Raw genomic sequence first — 18,708 nt, 5'->3', positions numbered from 1 at the left:
GCTCAAGAGAGACCCCTAGTGTCGCTTCTCCGACACAACGTCTCGTTCCTTCCATCAGGGAACGGAGGTTACATCCGTAACCTAGACGATGTTGATAATTAATTGTTGCGCAGAAAACCAACGTGATATAGTATTTATTTTTGTATGAATATAGTACTAATGTATCTTGTAATAAACAAATAAATAGATATCATGTGATAGTAAACTATATCATAAATATATAATCATAAAAACTTTAATTTATGGAAGTGCAAAAACAAAAAACAAAAAAAAAAAAAAACTCTAATAGAGACCCTCTAACCTTGGGTCTAATGACCCTATACACTTTTGGTACTAAATTTATTAGATTTTTTTTTCTTAATTTAAATATATATTTTTTTGGTTGCAATTTTGGCATTTTTTTGTGTAACACTATTTATAAGAGATAGATTGAGGAATACTAAAGAGGTGTGGGCACAACTCCAAAAACTGTCCATGGTGCTAAATGGAAAGAGTTGTTTAGAAAAAAACAACATAACAACAAGCCCTAATCCAACCAATGATCTTGTTCACATGGAAACCAATACACTCATAACAAAAAAAATAAAAAATCTGACAATGCGAGAAAGCTCAGTGTGATACACAATAGCATTCAGCTAGACAAAACTGACATTCTTGTATAGTACAGTATGCAGGCAGTGTCAACAAAAAGTACAACAAAAATGAAATTTTGTGAAATCACATAATGACAAAAAGATTACTTTTCATTTTGGTGGCACTGGTGAATTTACTGACACAATAACTAAGCTTTGAAGCATGAATTAAATGTTTTGGGAGAGTTACAAAACAGTTGTGACAATTGAACTGTAAGTTTAGAGAACGTTAAGACTGTTTCAAAAAATGAGCCAAAGAAATTGAGAAAAACTGTACTATGCAGAGCAAAACCGGGAAAACCAGCAATAATTTAAATGTTTATTACCTTACTTCAAAAAAAGAATTGCATTTAAGGTATTTACATGTCCTCAAACTTTTGACACAAACACCGAATTGCACTGGTTGAGTGACAAACTAAATAGGTTAGAAACATAGAAAAGGGAAGTGAAAAGAGAGGAAGAGATGGGATGAGATGCTGGAGGTGGAAGGCTGTACATTTAGCTTGAGAACAAATACTGTATCTCTCTCTCTCACTCTCTCTCTCTCTCTCTCTCTCTCTCTCTCAAAGAGGTACTCTGAAATCAGAGAGAGAGAGAGAGAGAGAGAGAGCGAGAGAGAGAGAGAGAGAGCGAGAGAGAGAGAGAGAAAATGAGTCAGAGAGAGGTGGGAAACTGGAGCTCAGAAAATTTGTTCCATCTAATTCCCGTGACGTGAGAGATCTGTCAAGGAATATTCCCAATCTGTCACTCTCTCTCTTCTTTATGCACACACACAAACACATTCATATCACGGATTGCAGCCATGAGGCATGAGGTTTGGCACCTCACATTGCAGAGCAGCTTGCCATGGTCTGAGCATGAAATTGAAAGGATGTATTACTGATTTCATGTTGCTCCGCTAACTTTCCCTGGCTGTCACACTCATGTAGCACTACTAGCAATGCTAATAGTAACTACATGAGTTTCCTCTTGAACAAAAAACATTGTATATGGATTTTTGTGTTTGAAAACTATTTTACCTGCGCAGCACTAGTAAATTGTGCTATTACTTTTGTTAAAAGAAGGTTACTTTAGTTTTATGTGACTATTTATTGTGATGTTATTTAATTTTTTTTTTTTAAACAAAACATTTGAAAAATTTATTCATTATTACATTTATTATATTTTTATTACTCAGTTTATTGTTAGTTCTTGTAAGCACTAAATACAGTACTGTATGTATGGCAACTTGGAGGTAGATATCAATCACTGATATACACCATATTCACAGTAGCACCATATTAAACTTTTGACGGGAGTGAAAATGAGGCTGTGAGGGATAGACTTACAGTGTCTTCAATGGATGAACTTATAAAGCTATGTAAAGGTCGTAGACTGCATCTAATTTTCTTAACTTTTGTGAAGTATGTTTTCTACTGAAATGATTTGCAAAGGTGTATTTTCAATGTCTCATCAGCTGAACAATTAAAGAAATAGTTCATCCAAAAATGATACTCTCATCTCATCATTTACTCATTCTTATGTCATCTCAAACTCATTTGATGTCTGTTTGTGCAGACAATGCAAGTGAATGGTGACCAAACTTTTATGCTCCAAAAAGTACATACAGGCAGCATAAAAGTAATCCATAAGATTCCAGTGTTTTAATCAATGTCTTCTCAAGCAATCCATTCGGTTTTTGATGAGAGCAGACCAAAATGTTAGTCCTTTTTCACTATAAATCTTGACAGCAGTCTCCTTGGCGATCATGATTTCAAGCTTGGTTACTCTTCCTATAGTGCCATCTTGCGCTCTGCACGTGCGTCAAGCACTAGGAAGTGTAATTGAGCTTGAAACCATGATCGCTAAGGAGACTGCAATTACAAGATGTACAGTGAAACATTAGTTAGATTTTGGCCTGTTCTCCCCAAAACCCATTAGATCGCTTCAGAAGACATGGATAAAACCACTGGAGTCTGATGGATTACTTTCATGCTGGCTTTATGTACTTTTTGAAGCTCGAAAGTTTTGTTAAAATTCACTTTAATTTTATGGTCAAACAGACATCCTATCTCCATTAAAATATCTTCAGTTTGCGTACCATGGAAGAAAGAAAATCTTACGAGTTTGAGATGACATAAGGGTGAGTAAATTATAAGAGAATTTTAATTTGTAAGTGTACTATTTCTTTAACACCACTTTAAACAACAGTAAAACCCACTGAAAAGATTACAAGTCTATACTTCACAGACTTGTTTTTATTCCCTTCAAGCATCAAATATGATGCTACTGTGAATAAGATCTGTATACTGTATATAAGGACAAATTTATATTTTTCTCAAATAAGATGGCCTATTTTCCATAATATGTGTGTGCGCATGTGAGTTTGTTTAGAGAGTGTGCCCAATCTAAAAATAACCGCCCTTCCTCTTTCTCACACCCTCAAAGCAGAGCATCAAAGACTCCAGGCAGTTAATTAGTCTTAATGGATATTACAAAGCTGCAACTTTCATATAAACTTGAGGTGCAGATGAAGAGTTATTTTGTTTAGTATTGCTTGCCTCTCATCGTAGGAAGGTCTCTTTCTTTTCCTAGGGCTTTTCTGAGCTCATTCAAAAAACATATGTTGTTTCAGCTCGAAATTAATCAACAAATATTTACAAATCAAATTAAAACAAACCATCAGCAGTAAATTTGAAACATTAGAATGCTTAACACTGTTAAATTAGTGTGAATGCAGCTCACAGAACTAATTCGGTCATTGTGATGGAATGAAAGAGAGAGAGAGAGAGAGAGAGAGCAAAACAGATTGGTTATTTGTGTTAGAAAGACAAAAATATTAAAAACAAATTCAGTGTTGAAAAATAAATATAATTGCAGAAATACATTGCAAATATTGTACATAGAAATAGCTAAAAAAAAAATCAGTCTCTCTCGCTTTGTAAAATATCTTTCCTCGGGGACTCTGAGTAATGACTGTGATTATGTGCAGAGGTGTGAAATTACTACGTTTGTTGTGGAAAACTGAAGCCTGTGCATATTACAGTCTGACATTGCTCTTTGCTCTTGTGAGAAAATATACTCACAGTTACAAATGACTGTGATAAGAAGGATCAAAGAATTCAGCCATTCTCATTCTGTAAATGCATGCACATTTAACAGAATAAATAATCAAATCCTGTTTGGCTTGTTGTTCAACAGATGTTTACGCATATACTGTACACCCAGGCAGAACCTCCAGGATTCTCCGTGTTGATAGTCAGTCCAGAATGGCCGTTTGTTCGTCTGCTCCAGAGCCCCCCCCCCAAACAGATTGCAGCACCCCGATTGCTCTTAAATCCTCCAATGACTGTATTGGAGAGCGTACGTGTGAGTGTATGTGTGTATATGTGTGCCTGCGTGTATGAATGTGTGGGTGTGTGCTGCACCAGACATCAGCAGCAGGTTGAGACACACAGTGGAAGCAAGAGAGAGGGGAAAAAAAGAAAGGGAGAGAAAGAAAAAGAAAGAGCACTCCTTCATTCAACCCTCTGAGAGAACTTCAAGACAGCTTACTGCAGCCTAGAGCAGACAGGTAAGGGCAACAGCACACAGATCTGATCTCTATTAATCACTGTCTCTGTCTTGTGATGCAGTGCTGATCGCACCCCATTTCTTTGTATTCATCTTTTATCTGATCTGCACGAATACTCTATTAGAGGTGTAAACTCTTTTAATGAATCTTGCACGACTCCATGCTGCAGATGTAGTGCATCATTACATTTATAAGCCTATATGAGATAAGGGGATTTCATTTACTTATCGTTTCCCTTGCTTGGGCTATCTGGCTCTCTCTGATGCTGATGTTGCTATTGTTGAACATAGCAGAGAGGATAGCTGCAAAAAAGGAAACCTTTAGCTAAATGCTTTGAACATAGCACACGTGGGATTAAAACTGACAAAGCCAGGTCATACACTGCCCACGCTCATATCAACATTAGCTTGGGACAGTGAAAGAGCTAGAGAGAATGAGAGAAATAGAAAGGCTCTTTGTTGCTGATGGTGATCTGAACCAGATCTGCACTCAGAGGGAGATTTCCCCAAAGACACTATAAACCCATTCAGCTGCATTCGTGTGTGTGTGTGTGTGTGTGTGTGTGTGTGTGTGTGTGCGCGAGCCATTGGAATCAGAATCTGCCTGCTGTCCAGTGAAAGTGAATATTAAGATCACAGATAAACTCATTAAAATTGTATGGACTGACTATGTGGCTTCCCGATAAATGTCTGTTTTCCTATTTATAGATATTGGCATGTAGGTTAAGACAGAGGAAGACTATATTAAAATCTCCTTTTCACTTTCTCTGTCAAATCCAAACATGCGCTTGCGCTTCCACTCACACAGTCTGTTAAAACTGGTATATTGTGCAAAAATCACTATAAATGAAAACACTAATCATTAACAATGATACCTGATGTTTATATTCTATGGATTTATAGCAGAGTTTAAGCATGCTTGCTTGGTGCTCTAAAATCACTGTAAATACCTGGGCATTTTAACAGTTTAAAATTAAGCATGCTGTATATGTTGAAGGAGTGTTTTAAAGACATTAAAACTAAGATGTTTTCTGCTTGTGGTATCAAGATACCGTAAGAGGTGTGGAAACAATAGGCTGTGAATTTTTTTTTTCATAGTCTAACAGAAGTGGAGATTTTATTGGCACCAGGTTGTCCATATGCTGGGTCATTACCAATGTCACAATGACAGATGACACAGACACAGATAGTGCGGTAGGCAAGCCACATCAGTATCCAATTCAATATGACTGCTGCAAATTACACTGTGAAATATTAATGCACGAAAGCGATTTAAATTGATTGTGGTTTAATTTACAAGCGCTTATTAGTAAAATGGAATGCTGTAAATATTGGAGAATGAATTATCCTCTCCCTCACTGAGAGTTTGGGAGATCCTAGCTGTCGGGTTCAAGCCCTCATTAAGATCACAGGGCTGTGAATGTCATTGTCCCAATATTTCCACACATCTTTCTTTCATCTCCCTCCCTTTCTGCATCGGTCTTTTTTCTCATCAAACCATATCCCTTCCTTTTCCTTCTTATCTGTGACATATACATCCTCCCCTTCTGTGAAGACTGCTGTAGTTTGTCTCTGAGTGTGTATGCATGAGTGTGTGTGTGTGTGTGTGTGTTTTGTGTGTGTGTGTGTGTGTGTGTGTGTGTGTGTGCGAGTGTTTTTGTGATTTACGAGGACAATTTTGTAAGTTACAAATTAGTAATTACAAGGGTATTATGCTATAAATGTGATTTATGAGGACATTTCTAGTGTCCCCATAATTCCAATCGCTTAAAAATCATACTAAACAATGTTTTATTGAAAATGTAAAAATGCAGAAAGTTTTCTGTGATGATTAGGTTTAGGGGTTGTGTTAGGTTTAGAGGATATAATCTATAGTTTGTACAGTATAAAAGTCATTATGTCTATGGAAAGTCCTCATAATGATAGGTAGACCAACATGTGTGTGTGTGTGTGTGTGTGTGTGTGTGTGTGTGTGTGTGTGTGTGTGTGTGTGTGTGTGTGTGTGTGTGCATGCTCTGGCTGAAGGGTTCAGTAAAAGTGGCAGCATCAAAGTGTGGTTCCAAGGGCTGTTAGGGAAAGAAAAAGATGGAGAGAAAGAGAGAAAGAGAGAAGAGATAACAGGTCCCTGGAGCACATGTTCACAGGCTCTTCAATGTATGCCGATACTCCACAGACCCTCATTAAACACCATAGCCCTGGACACAATGAGAGGAGTTTCAAACTCAAACTGAGGCTAAGTGTGTTTACTCCTCTTTACATGCTGTCACATTTTGCTATAAATAAGTTTAGTGGTCCTGTTGGATTTGTGGTTACTGGTATAAAAGCAACTGTACCCACCAGCTGACCCTATTTCAGTATTGATAATATATCACCTCTTACTGCAAAAGCATCAGACAGCTACAGGCTGTCTAGCATTAGTTCACTGGGGAAAGGTTCACTGGTGTATATATTAGTGCTCTAACACATACAAGTATCAAAATGAGACCCTTAATGTTGCCTTACTAATGATATTAAAGTGCAAATTGAAGGCATGTGAAATCCAGGTAAGCAGTTGAGTTACAGTGGTTTTACTTAAAAGTTGCATTTTGCATAAATTAATGAAACCTAGAACCAGCTGAGAGCTATACTTAAAAATGGGATCGACACATAAGAAAATCTATAAATGCATTAAAAATGTGTTTTATTACACACTTTTGGTCAACTATTGCTTGAACATTTTTTGCTCCACTGAGCTGAAGGATGTACGCAGTGCATTCTCAGAGGAGTCTGCAGTTCGGCATTGGTGAGGAAAGAGGTGTGGTTGAAAACATGAGAAAGGCATTGACAAATATTGATGTCCCCCTCCTCATGTTCAGATTATTTGGACATGAAAGCATTGCTAAGATAAAAATAGACATCAAGCAATGGGAGGAAAAAGTCACCGTTTATTTTGTTGTTGTTGTTATTTGAACCCCCTGTACATTTTAATCTCCAGGAAAAAAAACTCATGAAGCCATAAGACTTAGGACTACCAGATGTAAAAGTCGACTGTATCTAACATTAACGATTTACACGACACTAAGCCATTTTAACATTAAAAATAAAATCACATAACCATGCAAAATCAATTTTTTTTATGCAGACATGTTTTGTGTGTCTTAGATAATAGTTTTTTTTTCTAAGGCAACTTTGAAAGCATGTTTTTGAACATCAAAATAAAACCATCTACACCTGTATTTATTTACTCAGAAATTGCACATGAATATTCTTAAAATGTCTTAAAACGATAAAAAAGCATTCACTCCATTTTTGCTGTAGGCTTAGCTCAGTCTTGCAAATCCAACTTCTCTGGTGTCTCAGGAGATCTCATTAAGAGCAAAACCCGCTTTAATTCTCATTTCATTTTTATTCATATTTCAATGGAGTGGCGGGATGATGCATCTCCATCCAACTTTGAATCAAATGGAAGCTGCTGATTAAATTTTTTCATGTCTTAATTCACGCAGGAGGCACCACCAACACTAATCTGTATCTGCTGTGAAAGTGTATGGAGAGCAAACAGAAAGTAATACAGAAATATAGGAGTGCAGAGAGTGGGGGAAAGGGCTATGCAGACAGTAGAAGTTTTGATAAGTAAAACAAAGAGAGACTATAGACGCAGCCTGGCTTTGTTGCTACATAATGGGCCTTACAGACACCATGTATAAGCATTCTTTGAACTGGGTCCACAAAGGGAGAAATGTCTAGGGAGGTGAGATTGATATTTAGCAGCAGTGTATAGTTACAATATAGTCGCCAGGTGTCCCTCATCACCTGCTGCCTGCCGTATACAGCGCTCTCACCGCAAGGCAGTGAATGAAGGGCTGGAACAGCAATGGTAAACCGCCGATCTCTATGTCAGAGACTGATGATCTGATATACTTACTGCAGCCTGAACAACTTTTTTTTTAGTGTATGTGCCAAAATACGACAACCACTTAACCACGTCTTACCATTAATATGAATCATTTGATAAATCACAAATCGCTGTCCTAGTCTGTCCTAGTCTTAACAAAAATGCATCACAAATGCATTATGAAACCCAATTATTTTTGCTTTCCTCCTCTCTGGTTTGCCATGTGTAGTGTTCTTACACATAAAAGTTATGTTCGTGATGAAATCAAACGAGACATCCGATGAACTTAAATCTAGAGGATTTATTTTAGAACCTTTACTGGCAAAATAACAGACATTGCATCACTCACAGTTCAGGGGCACACTGCACATTTCAATCTTTTCACACAGGGGGGAAAAACCCAGACTTTTTAGCAGGGTAAGGTCACATTACCTAATCATGCTTGTCTATTACCCCATTGACCAATGACTAAAGACATACAACACATCTTTTAATTGATAACTTGATATATCAATATATCACATTCCTCCCCGGAAATCTTTTCCAATATACCATGACGTTTAACAAATGACGTTTATTTTCCTTTATATTACCATTCTGCAAAACAAATTACTTACTTTCTCACTCTCTCTATCTTTGTTTTTTTTTTTTTTTAAGTACACAAAGCATTTCCTTCCATAACCAAATCAACCATTCTCTGAATTCCACTTCTTCAAGGATATAATAGATCAAGACTTTGTGGTGGCCTGCGGAGTCTTACCTACTTGAACAAACATTAGGGTTTTCTGACAACAGAGAATCTCCTCTCTCCTGTCTGTTATTTTCTGATTCACTTCTAGATTTCAAGTCAGATTTGTCTTTACCTGTGTCTGAACAACTTGATTGTACATCATATTTTGGTTCAGTGATGTTCCAAATTGACTCAGAGCCCAGCACTTTCTCTGTGGCACCAGTTTTCAAAGCTTCTCCTTCCCCTCCCTGGAAATCTCTCACCAAGACCTGTTGTCCTGTCTGAAAAAAACAACAACATTTAAAAAAAAATGTATCAACCGGTTTTGTTTTTTGTTCTTGTTTGTGCTGCATTGAAGCTGAAAATTTTGGTAGCACTTGAGATACAGCAGAGCTTTTTCCTTCTCTGACAAAGCTCTGCTGGCATTTTTTTAAATTGTATTCTGGAGTTTATTTCGGTAACTAAACAGAAATCGGTCAACACAATGTTGCAAAGAGTATCCCAAGTGTTTTTGCTTTTCCATAGATTGTTTAAAGGTCTGAACTAGCCTTTTCACCAACCTGTTTGAGGCTGGGTGTTATGGTGCAGATTTTGTGTGCTTCACTCCATTAGCTTGGAGGAAGGATTCAAATTTACGTGACACTAACTGTTGGCCATTATCCAAAACCACTATTTCCGGCAATCCAAAAGCAGCAAACATACTCCTTAAGGCTTCTACTGTTATTGTTATAGAAGATGCATGTTTTTCAGATCATAAGCCCATTGTTTTCAATATTACTGCTTACAGCCCTCTATCTACTCTCAAGCCTGTTGGCCATTATTCCCATTTTATTAATTCTTCCACTATTACACATTTTTCTAACAGCTATCAGGAACATGCTTTTGAAATGTTATTTTGAACTACTGCTCAAACCACATCTAGCCCTGATGAGTTAATTTGATTAATTTATTCATTCTGCTTAACGATATTAGATTGTATTGCACCTCTGAAGTACAAACAAAATTTTCTCTCTATTGTCTAAATGAACATACCCAGTCTTTGAGGCAGACCTGCCGTAGAGCTGAGAGGAAATGGAAGAAAGATCGCCTTACTGTCTCTTACAAGATTTATAAAGATTGTTTAAAGATCTTTCAGAACGCATCTAAGTTGGCAAGAACAAATTACCTCAAATTTAATTAATACACATTCTAATAGACCAAAGATTTTATTTTCAACTATGAATTTGGCGATAAATCCAAACTGTCATTATAATGTTGCTCCCTCTAAGGCGATCTGTGACAAATTCATGACTTTTTTCCAAGAGAAAATTAATACATTTGCTCGTCTTTCACCAATTCTCTATCAGGTATTGTATTTAATTCGGTTACTGGTTTTGCTGTTTTCTCTAGTTTTCAGCATGTCTCTCTCTCTGATCTTAGTGAAATGATTAGTGATATGAGGCCCACTACCTCTCCACATGATATTGTTCCATGTAATGTTTTTAAAACAGCTTTCGCAACTATTGGTCCAAGTATACAAATAATGATAAATTCTTCCCTAGAAAATGGTATTGTCCTAGGATGTTTTAAACATGCAGCAGTGAAACCTCTACTTAAGGGCTTAGATCAAAATTGTTTAAAAAACTATCGGCCTGTTTCCAAGCTGCCATTTCTGTCAAAGTTATTAGAGAAGGTGGTGCTATCCCAATTACTTCCATTTTTAAAGTCAACAGACATTTTTGAACCTCTACAATCAGGTTTTACAGCTTATCATAGCACAGAATCAGCTTTGCTGAAAGTATTTAATGATTTACTGTCTACGGTTGACTCTGGGAAAAGTGCTGTATTAATTCTGTTAGACCTTACTGCTGCTTTTGATACAGTGGATGATAGCATTCTCCTTGCGAGGTTTGAACATTGGGTTGGTATAAAGAGCACAGCACTACAGTGGTTTAAATCTTATCTTACAGATAGGGTTTTTTCTGTTATGGATAGGTTCTCTTCATCTGTAGCTCCTGTTCTCTATGGGGTTCCTCAGGGATCCATTCTGGGGCCAATTCTTTTTAATTTGCATATGCTCCCTCTTGGAAATATTATTAGGAGACATAATATTTAGTTTCATTTTTACGCTGATGATACACAACTTTATCTGCCATTGAAATCAGGTGATTCTGTTCAACACCTCTTGGAATGTACTGAAGCCAGTGCTCTGGCCACTGCCACGGATGCACTGGTGCTTTGTTTGGGAGAGATCTGTTGTTCTGACACACAGAGCAGCCATTTATCAATTACTCGGTACTGGTCTAGTTTTGGCCACCAAAAATGGCTTCTTGCCAGCACCTTAGAAAATGACTAAATGCTATTTGTGAAGTTCTTTTAGCAGCTGTCTTCTCAGTGTTTTGGGGGAAATTACTCTGTTCCCAAAGGAGGCAATTTACCTTAACTGTGAGTTCTTGTCACCTCACCCAATAAGGTTTTAGAACCTCATCCACTACATGTTTTGGCCAACTTGTCAAGATAAAGTTTTAACTTTTCTCAGGATGGCATCATTCTCTGTGTCCCTCTTTATGTTTTTTTGCTGATACAGGCACTGCATCTAACCATGACACTCTCCACTCAGGATTGCTGGGTGTCTTTTCTTTTTTAAAGGTAGTCTGGACAACCCGTCTATATTTGCATGCTTCAAGGAAGGCTTGTGTTCAATAACATTGATAGTCTGACAACAGTAATGTCCAATCCTGCAGCTGCCAGTGCTGGCATTCTGGTCTATGGGCCTAAATGTTTACAAGAGGCTTGTGATCTTTAAATAATAGGAATTTCCAACCATAAAGGTATTCTCTGAATTTTTGCACACCAAAAATTATGCCCAATGACTCTCAATTTGTGAATAATTTAACTCTGCCTTGTTTACGTGAGGCGTAAGCGATGGGTTGCTCTGAATTATCCATCATCCTATGTGAAATAACAGCTCCTACCCCATATGCAGAAGCATCACAAGCCAAAATAATGTGAAGTTGAGGATCAAAATGAGTCAGCACGGATTCAGAGGACAGTTGCCTCTTAGCCGTCTCAAAAGCCGCTTGGCAGTTTTCTGACCAAAACAAGGGTTTTTCTTTCTGCAAAATTTCTGTTATGGGCTTATTCAATGTGGACAAATTTTTATGAATTTCACATTGTAGGAAAGTAATGATAAGGAAGCTCTCAATTCTGTAACATTCCTTGGAATGGCAGCCTTCACTATGGCTTCAACCTTTTCCATCACAGGATGTACTCCTTCACAGTCAATTTGATGCCCAAGGTGATGCTGGGCTGGCAAAAGGCACACTTGTCTTGGATCACTTATATTCCCTCACTCCTGCAGGTGCTTTAACACACCTTCAACATTTCTCCAATGTTCTGTTTCGGTCTGCCCTATAATAAGTATGTCATCTAAGTAACAGATTACTACATTTTGGTATAGCATCTTTTGAAACATGCAGTTTGCCTTAATCCCTGTAATTGCCCCTCTGTCTGCACTGAACATTTTAGAGTATTTTTCAAAGATTTCTGTTACAAGATGGATCACCTGATAGACTCTTTACCTATCTAACTACAAAACCTGAATCCAGTTTCAACCCTCACCTTTTAAAACCAGTAGCACCTAATGCTCTGTTTGTTCCCCACACAGTAATTTCACCTTTAATTTTACCAGCAATTCAATAGGCTCTGAACTGCCTGTTCTCAGTGTCACCTTAAATGGCTGTAGTTTCCACTTTTTAAACCTGTGCTTGTACAGCTTTTCAGAAATCAGAATCAACTTCCATTCGAATTTTACACCATTACATCTAACCATGACCTGATACCAGCTGTGTCTCGTTTTGAAAGTTGCGTCCTCTGGAGGTCGCATTTGTCAGCCGCATACATCATCGATGCTGTCTCATTTCAGAAAAGCAAGTAGGACACTCCGAATGCAGCCTTTGAATGCGACCTTCTTTCACTGGAATTCAGAGGATGCAAGAGGTGTATCCTTCATTGGCACTCACAACCCACAATTCTTTGCTTCAATGGAAATGAACATCATGTCAAAAAAAAAATTATGACAATTTTCCCATATATATGATGTTCAAACGCAAGTAATGCTAAATCTCAAGTTGAAGGACCTCAGTAGATGGGTGCAGAGTATATAATATGTATAATTATATTAATATATAATTAAAATAAAGTATTATAGACTAAAAGTACACCTGTAAAATCGAATTTCTTTTCTGTTTACCTCATTCTAACTCTCCTAAAATGCAACTCATACATTCATTTTCAAAGGGACTTTGTTCCCTTCTCACTCAAAGTGCTCGCACTTGTTAAAGAGTGGCGTGCTGTCATAGCAACCATGATAAGTTCTGTTTCCGTTTGTCCTACGAAGGCCATCTCGTTTAAAAAACGACAGGCTTGTTTAAAGGAGGACGCTCGGTATACTGCAGCCTTCAAAGGAGGCTTCCTAGCTAGTACACAGCCTTTGAAACTAGACACAGCTACGGTTTCAAATACTCACAATCACTTGTGACTGAGAACAGTCCCCACCCCTTTTCAGTCCCATGCGCTGCTTTAGATGGCCATATAATCGGCTGCAGATCAGTTGTATTGCAAACAGTCTCTGGTGGTCTATGTAGCTGTTCCAACATCAACATCTGCTGTCTGTAATCTGTTTTTTTGGGCTCTATGAGGGTAATGTTCATCTCCGGCTGACAAATCCGTCATGAGGTAGCGGGTGTTTCGCTTTTGTGGCGGTCCTTTGATGTTTCGTGGCAGGCCTGCGGTGCTGCTGCTGGAACACATACTGTCTTTGGCATTCCTGCATACACCTCAAGATGTCCCTTCTTGTGGCAGGTTCTGCATTCAAAGTCCTTGTATTTGCAGGAGGCGGTGGCATGCCCCTCTCCCAGACATCAATAACACTCTCCCTTGTTGGCCTATATATTCCCATTTGACAATTCTGATGCTCTGCCCTTTCGGCTCACTTGATCCGTTCTCAAAGTCGTTTGCTGGAATGCTTTTAAACTGGTGGTGGTGCACTCGAAATAGTGAACAATGTCCATAACTAGCTTAATGAAGGGCTGATGATCTATAATCCCATCCACATTCTCATTGCCAGTTGTAGTGTTCTTACACACAAGTGTTATGTTTGTGGTGAAATCAAACGAGACATCCAATGAACTTAAATCCAGAGGATTTATTTTAGAACCTTTATTGGCAAAATAACAGACATTGCATCACTCACAGTTCGGGGGCACACTGCACATTTCAATCTTTTCACACACAAACCCCAGACTTTTTAGCAGTGTAAGGTCGCATTACCCAATCATTCTTGTCTATTACCCCATTGACCACCGGTTAACTGACACCCTTTTTAAAGACATACAACACATCTTTTTAACTTGATATATTAATATACCTCACCATGATATTAGACATACTACAAGATAGGATGTTAAAATGTTCTGGGGGCTTAGGGGATGGTGTAAACAAAAACAACAACAACAGCAGCAGCAGCAATAAACTGTGCAGAAATGATCTGAAATTTCAGTCACAGTGTTCTGTCACCTCCAGTGTTCTACTGTGATGTGCTAATTCAGTGTGTATCCTATTAACGTGTATCTCAGGGGAAATGAGTGGGTCTGATAATACATCTCTCATCCTGCTGTATCTAATAAAGGTACTGATCGGTTCTGTTATGCTTTGATCCTACCTCCTGCTGGCACTTGTATGCATAATGATTGTTTAAGAGTTGTTTTTTTTAGCAGCTATCATTTACAGGCTTAATTAAAAGAGCTCAATTAAAATAAGAACTGTATATGAATTTAGGAACTGTTTAAAGCTGATGTGTGTAATTTTTACAATGTTAAATTATTTTCTCGTATCTCATTGTAATATGCAGCGACAACTACAGTTATATTATAATAGGATGGTTGGATAATATCCCTGAAAATCATAAATATGTTTGCATTTTCAGATATTGCTGTTTCTGTGAGCATGCCTACTGGCCAAATGCAACATTAACACTAATGTCGTGATTTTATGCAGGACTATCTGTTTGTTCAGACTTATCTTACTGTTAATTCGAAGACAGCAGGTTGAAAAATATTTAGCTTACCGAAATTCCAAGTGGTTGAAGCTGGAAGTGTTGAACATATGGGCAAGTGTGAGATCCAGATTCTGCAAGTAGGTATTGCTGCTGGTCAGATATCTTCAAATGGGGGCCGAATCTTCAGTGAGGTTACTCTAGAAGGGGCGTGGTTTCTCCAAAAGGGTTTTGAAGCAACTCCAAATGGGGATGTCACTTCCACACACAGTTAGGGTTAGGGAAAGGTTTAGTTTAGGGGCTCCCTACCTGTATATCTTTACTGCCGTTTCAAAGCTCCTGCCCCAGATTCTGCGTGAAATACCCACAGTCTGCCGCCAAAAAGCAAGTTGTTTTTAGTGGTATATGATTTAATACAGTCAGAAGGAATGTATAATTTATTTACCCTACCCCCTAACCATCAGTGGAGTAAAAACATAATCTTAAAGGAAAATGCAACTTCTGAATTGAACATGATTACTTCCTGGTTTCCAATGGACCAGAACCCACATCTCAGAGGCTGCTCAACTGATTAGTAGTGCCACAGAAAAAAGGTGAAAATATTTAAACAAACAAAAAAAAAAAGATGCCACCTGTGAGCAACTCAGCAGACTGTGGTTGATGTTACCACTGGAACATTCTGTAGCAACATGTCAACTTCCCATGTGATCATGATGGTTGGTTTGTTCGACCAATGGCAGATGGAGGGTGTATTCGGGAAAGCAATTTTAAAACAATGTTTAATTTTGCAATTCTGTTTAGTGGCACTAGTGGCACAGAAATTACACACTTCGTCATTATTGTAAACTGCTTTAGATGGTGATAATTTACAGAATTATTGTCCTGTGTTCCTTACACTGTTCTGTCTTTATTCCCTCTGCAGTTACGATGTTGCCTGGTACCAGGCCCCTACTACTGTGTGTCCTGTGTCATGTGACCACCACATGGGCGTTTGCCCGCATGTCTGATGCTGTTGAGCTGCGATCTGCTTTCTCTGTGGCACGTACCAGCAGCATGGAGGGAGGGCCTAAGATGGTTGTTACCTTTGATAAGGTGTATGTCAACATTGGTGGTGATTTTGATCCAAAGTCTGGGTTATTCCGGTGCAGGATCCCGGGTGCGTACTATTTCTCTTTCACAGTGGGGAAGTTCCCACGTCGAGACCTTTCAGTCATGCTGATGAAGAACCGCAATGAGGTCCAGGCAATTGTGTATGATGAAAACGCAGGAGAGGAGCGGAAAGTGCAGAGCCAGAGTGCCATGATGCAGCTTGATTTCGGAGACACTGTCTGGCTTCGACTCCACGGAGACCCTCGTTATGCCATCTACAGCAACACAGGTCATTACACCACCTTCAACGGTTACCTCATCTACCCTGATGTATACGGCTACCAAGAGCCCACACACAAAGAGCATAAAAGTGACAATCAGCCACCGAAAATCAGTGATCACATACTGTCTGAGCACGAAAATACAATCACTAAAGACACAAGTTTGAAAGAGGAGAGAAGAGATGAAGAGATAAAAGAGGAGGATGGGAGAGATGTAGAGGATGAAGACGATGACCAGAGGTCTGCTTTCTCAGTGGGCCGCACTCAAAGTATTGTGGGAGTGGATCAAGGATACCCCGAGCACCAACCCATTACCTTTGACATAGAATTTGTAAACATCGGAAACGACTTCAACACGAGCTGTGGTACATTTAAATGCAGAGTGCCAGGAGCCTATTACTTCTCTTTCAATGCTGGCAAGTTGCCCCATAAGACCCTGTCAGTAAAGCTGATGAAGAACCATTTGGAAGTACAGACCATGATCTACGATGACAGCGACACTGAGAAGGCCTTGCAGAGCCAGAGTCTGATGTTATCACTGCAGTATGGAGACACTGTCTGGCTCTATAGCCACCAGAGAGATGGATTCGGTGCTTACAGTAATCATGCCAAGTATATCACTTTCACTGGCTTCCTGGTGTATCCTGATCTGCAAAAAAGCCCTCCACAGCAGCAGAAACAGGATAAGACGCTGTAGGCCAGTCTAGGAGCCGTCTGTCTGTGGGCCTTTAAGGAGGCAAAGGGTTTGATTGGGTGTTTACTGGTCAGTGTTTGCGTGGAAAGACCACTCAATATTTTACACTCTAGAAACCAGAAGTCTTCACTCTTGATTTGCTTCTTAAGACTCCATATACCAAAACCTCGTAAGCTCTTGTTTTTTGTACCCAGTTAATCATTTTTGGGAAGAAATGACTAAGCCAAGCAAGAAGCACCATTAATGATTTTGCCAAACCTTCAGTTCTTGGATGATGAGTTATCCAAATAGGATAATTAGATGACACAAAAGCATTACTTTTGAGTTTAAAAAAATAGATAAACAGTAAAAGGATGAGATCCAACATGGTTGTACATTTTAAAACTCTTAGAACCTGTTTGTGCAAGATGCATCTTCAACTCAAAACTATGTTTTACACTCTGTCTCAACTAAAATAAAATGATTAATGCATGAAATCTCAACTAGAGAAAGGTTTGTGTTGTCTGAAACTTTTGCATGAAATATTTGCACGAGAGCTCCATCTTCTGCTTTTTTATTCTTTATTACCATTGTAAGATTAGTGTTCATGGCACAAAAACCAGTGATGACAAATTTTGCCCTCCAAATAAATAATCTGGTATCGAAATAGCACATAGTTAAAAACTAAGAATGCTTCTGCAAATTAATATGTTGAAAACAAGCTGACAGTTGGAACAATTGTCCACGGCCAAATATATTTACCCAAACTGAAGCTAATGATTTTGGAGAATAATTCTGATGTTTATATTTTAGAATGAAAATCGATCAAGTATCGATCAGATCAGATTTTTTTATAATTTATCTGATTTTATGCTGTTCTGTCTATATGGCCATAAAAATGTATTTAGATGAAGAAACATGTGTATAAAGTGAACAATTCCAAAATGTAAATAGGCCTACTTCTCGGTTTTCTATCCATTTGTATATGAGTGAACATTTGCATTTCTATTCTGTGCCTGGCCATACTGTATGTACTTTTCTGTACGCGTTTAATCCAGTGAATAAGACTTGTGAAAAAAAGTGCTAAATAAGCTTTTCAATGTTTGTGCAGTATGGGTTAATTTGTTAAGTACTGTAAAAGTGGTTTCAGTGTACACTGGATTCTTATTGTCAAAGGAGCCAGACCTCGAAAGCAAGCCAAATAAAACTCTGAATGTCAACAATTTCTTTCTCTTTATATTTTGTTACTAAATAGTCCCTTATCAGTAATCTCCTCCTATAGAACTCAACAATGTCTCAAGAATCAGATTAAAACTAAATATACAAATCAAGTACATATCTGAAAATTACTTCATTGATACGTTCCTCTTGCTGAAAACAGCAAATTCACAACCTTTTTTTCAACTACTAATTGTTTCAATTATCTAAAGTGACCACACTATATATGTTAACACGCTCCACCTTCAGGATCATTTTGAATTCACATGAGCTCAGTCACTGCCTTTGTGAGATCTCACAACTAAAACAGCAGAGATAAGAAAGATTTTCTGTCATAATGATCAATGAGATGCCTGGGGAACTTGAAGATTTCAATTTAAGAGAAAAAAGCTGGAGAAGTTTGTAAAAAGCTTGCTAGGACCTTCCTAGGCGCAGTGAAACCCATTGTATCAGATGGCCATAGATACACCGATCAGCCACAACATTAATACCACCTGCCTAATATTGTGTAGAGCCAAAAAAGCGGCAACCCACATCTCAGAACAGCATTCTGATATGATATTTTTCTCACCACAATTGTACAGAGCAGTTATCTGAATTACAGTAGATTTTGTCAGTTCAAACC

At 38.2% G+C, this 18,708-nt stretch overlaps 1 protein-coding gene across 1 annotated transcript; it reads left to right on the top strand.

Annotated features, from left to right (window-relative positions):
- The first annotated feature begins 3,983 nt into the window (after nt 1–3,983).
- On the top strand, nt 3,984–18,081 carry c1qtnf4 (C1q and TNF related 4). Its single transcript, XM_052152952.1, has 2 exons — nt 3,984–4,185; nt 15,745–18,081. The coding sequence occupies exon 2, from the start codon at nt 15,750–15,752 to the stop codon at nt 16,887–16,889; it is 1,140 nt and encodes a 379-aa protein (XP_052008912.1). The 5' UTR covers nt 3,984–4,185; nt 15,745–15,749; the 3' UTR covers nt 16,890–18,081.
- Nucleotides 18,082–18,708: the final 627 nt, after the last annotated feature.

Source organism: Xyrauchen texanus, chromosome 2 (genome assembly GCF_025860055.1).
Source record: "Xyrauchen texanus isolate HMW12.3.18 chromosome 2, RBS_HiC_50CHRs, whole genome shotgun sequence".
NCBI classification, from domain to species: domain Eukaryota; kingdom Metazoa; phylum Chordata; class Actinopteri; order Cypriniformes; family Catostomidae; genus Xyrauchen; species Xyrauchen texanus.
This window is presented reverse-complemented; position numbering and strand designations above follow the sequence as displayed.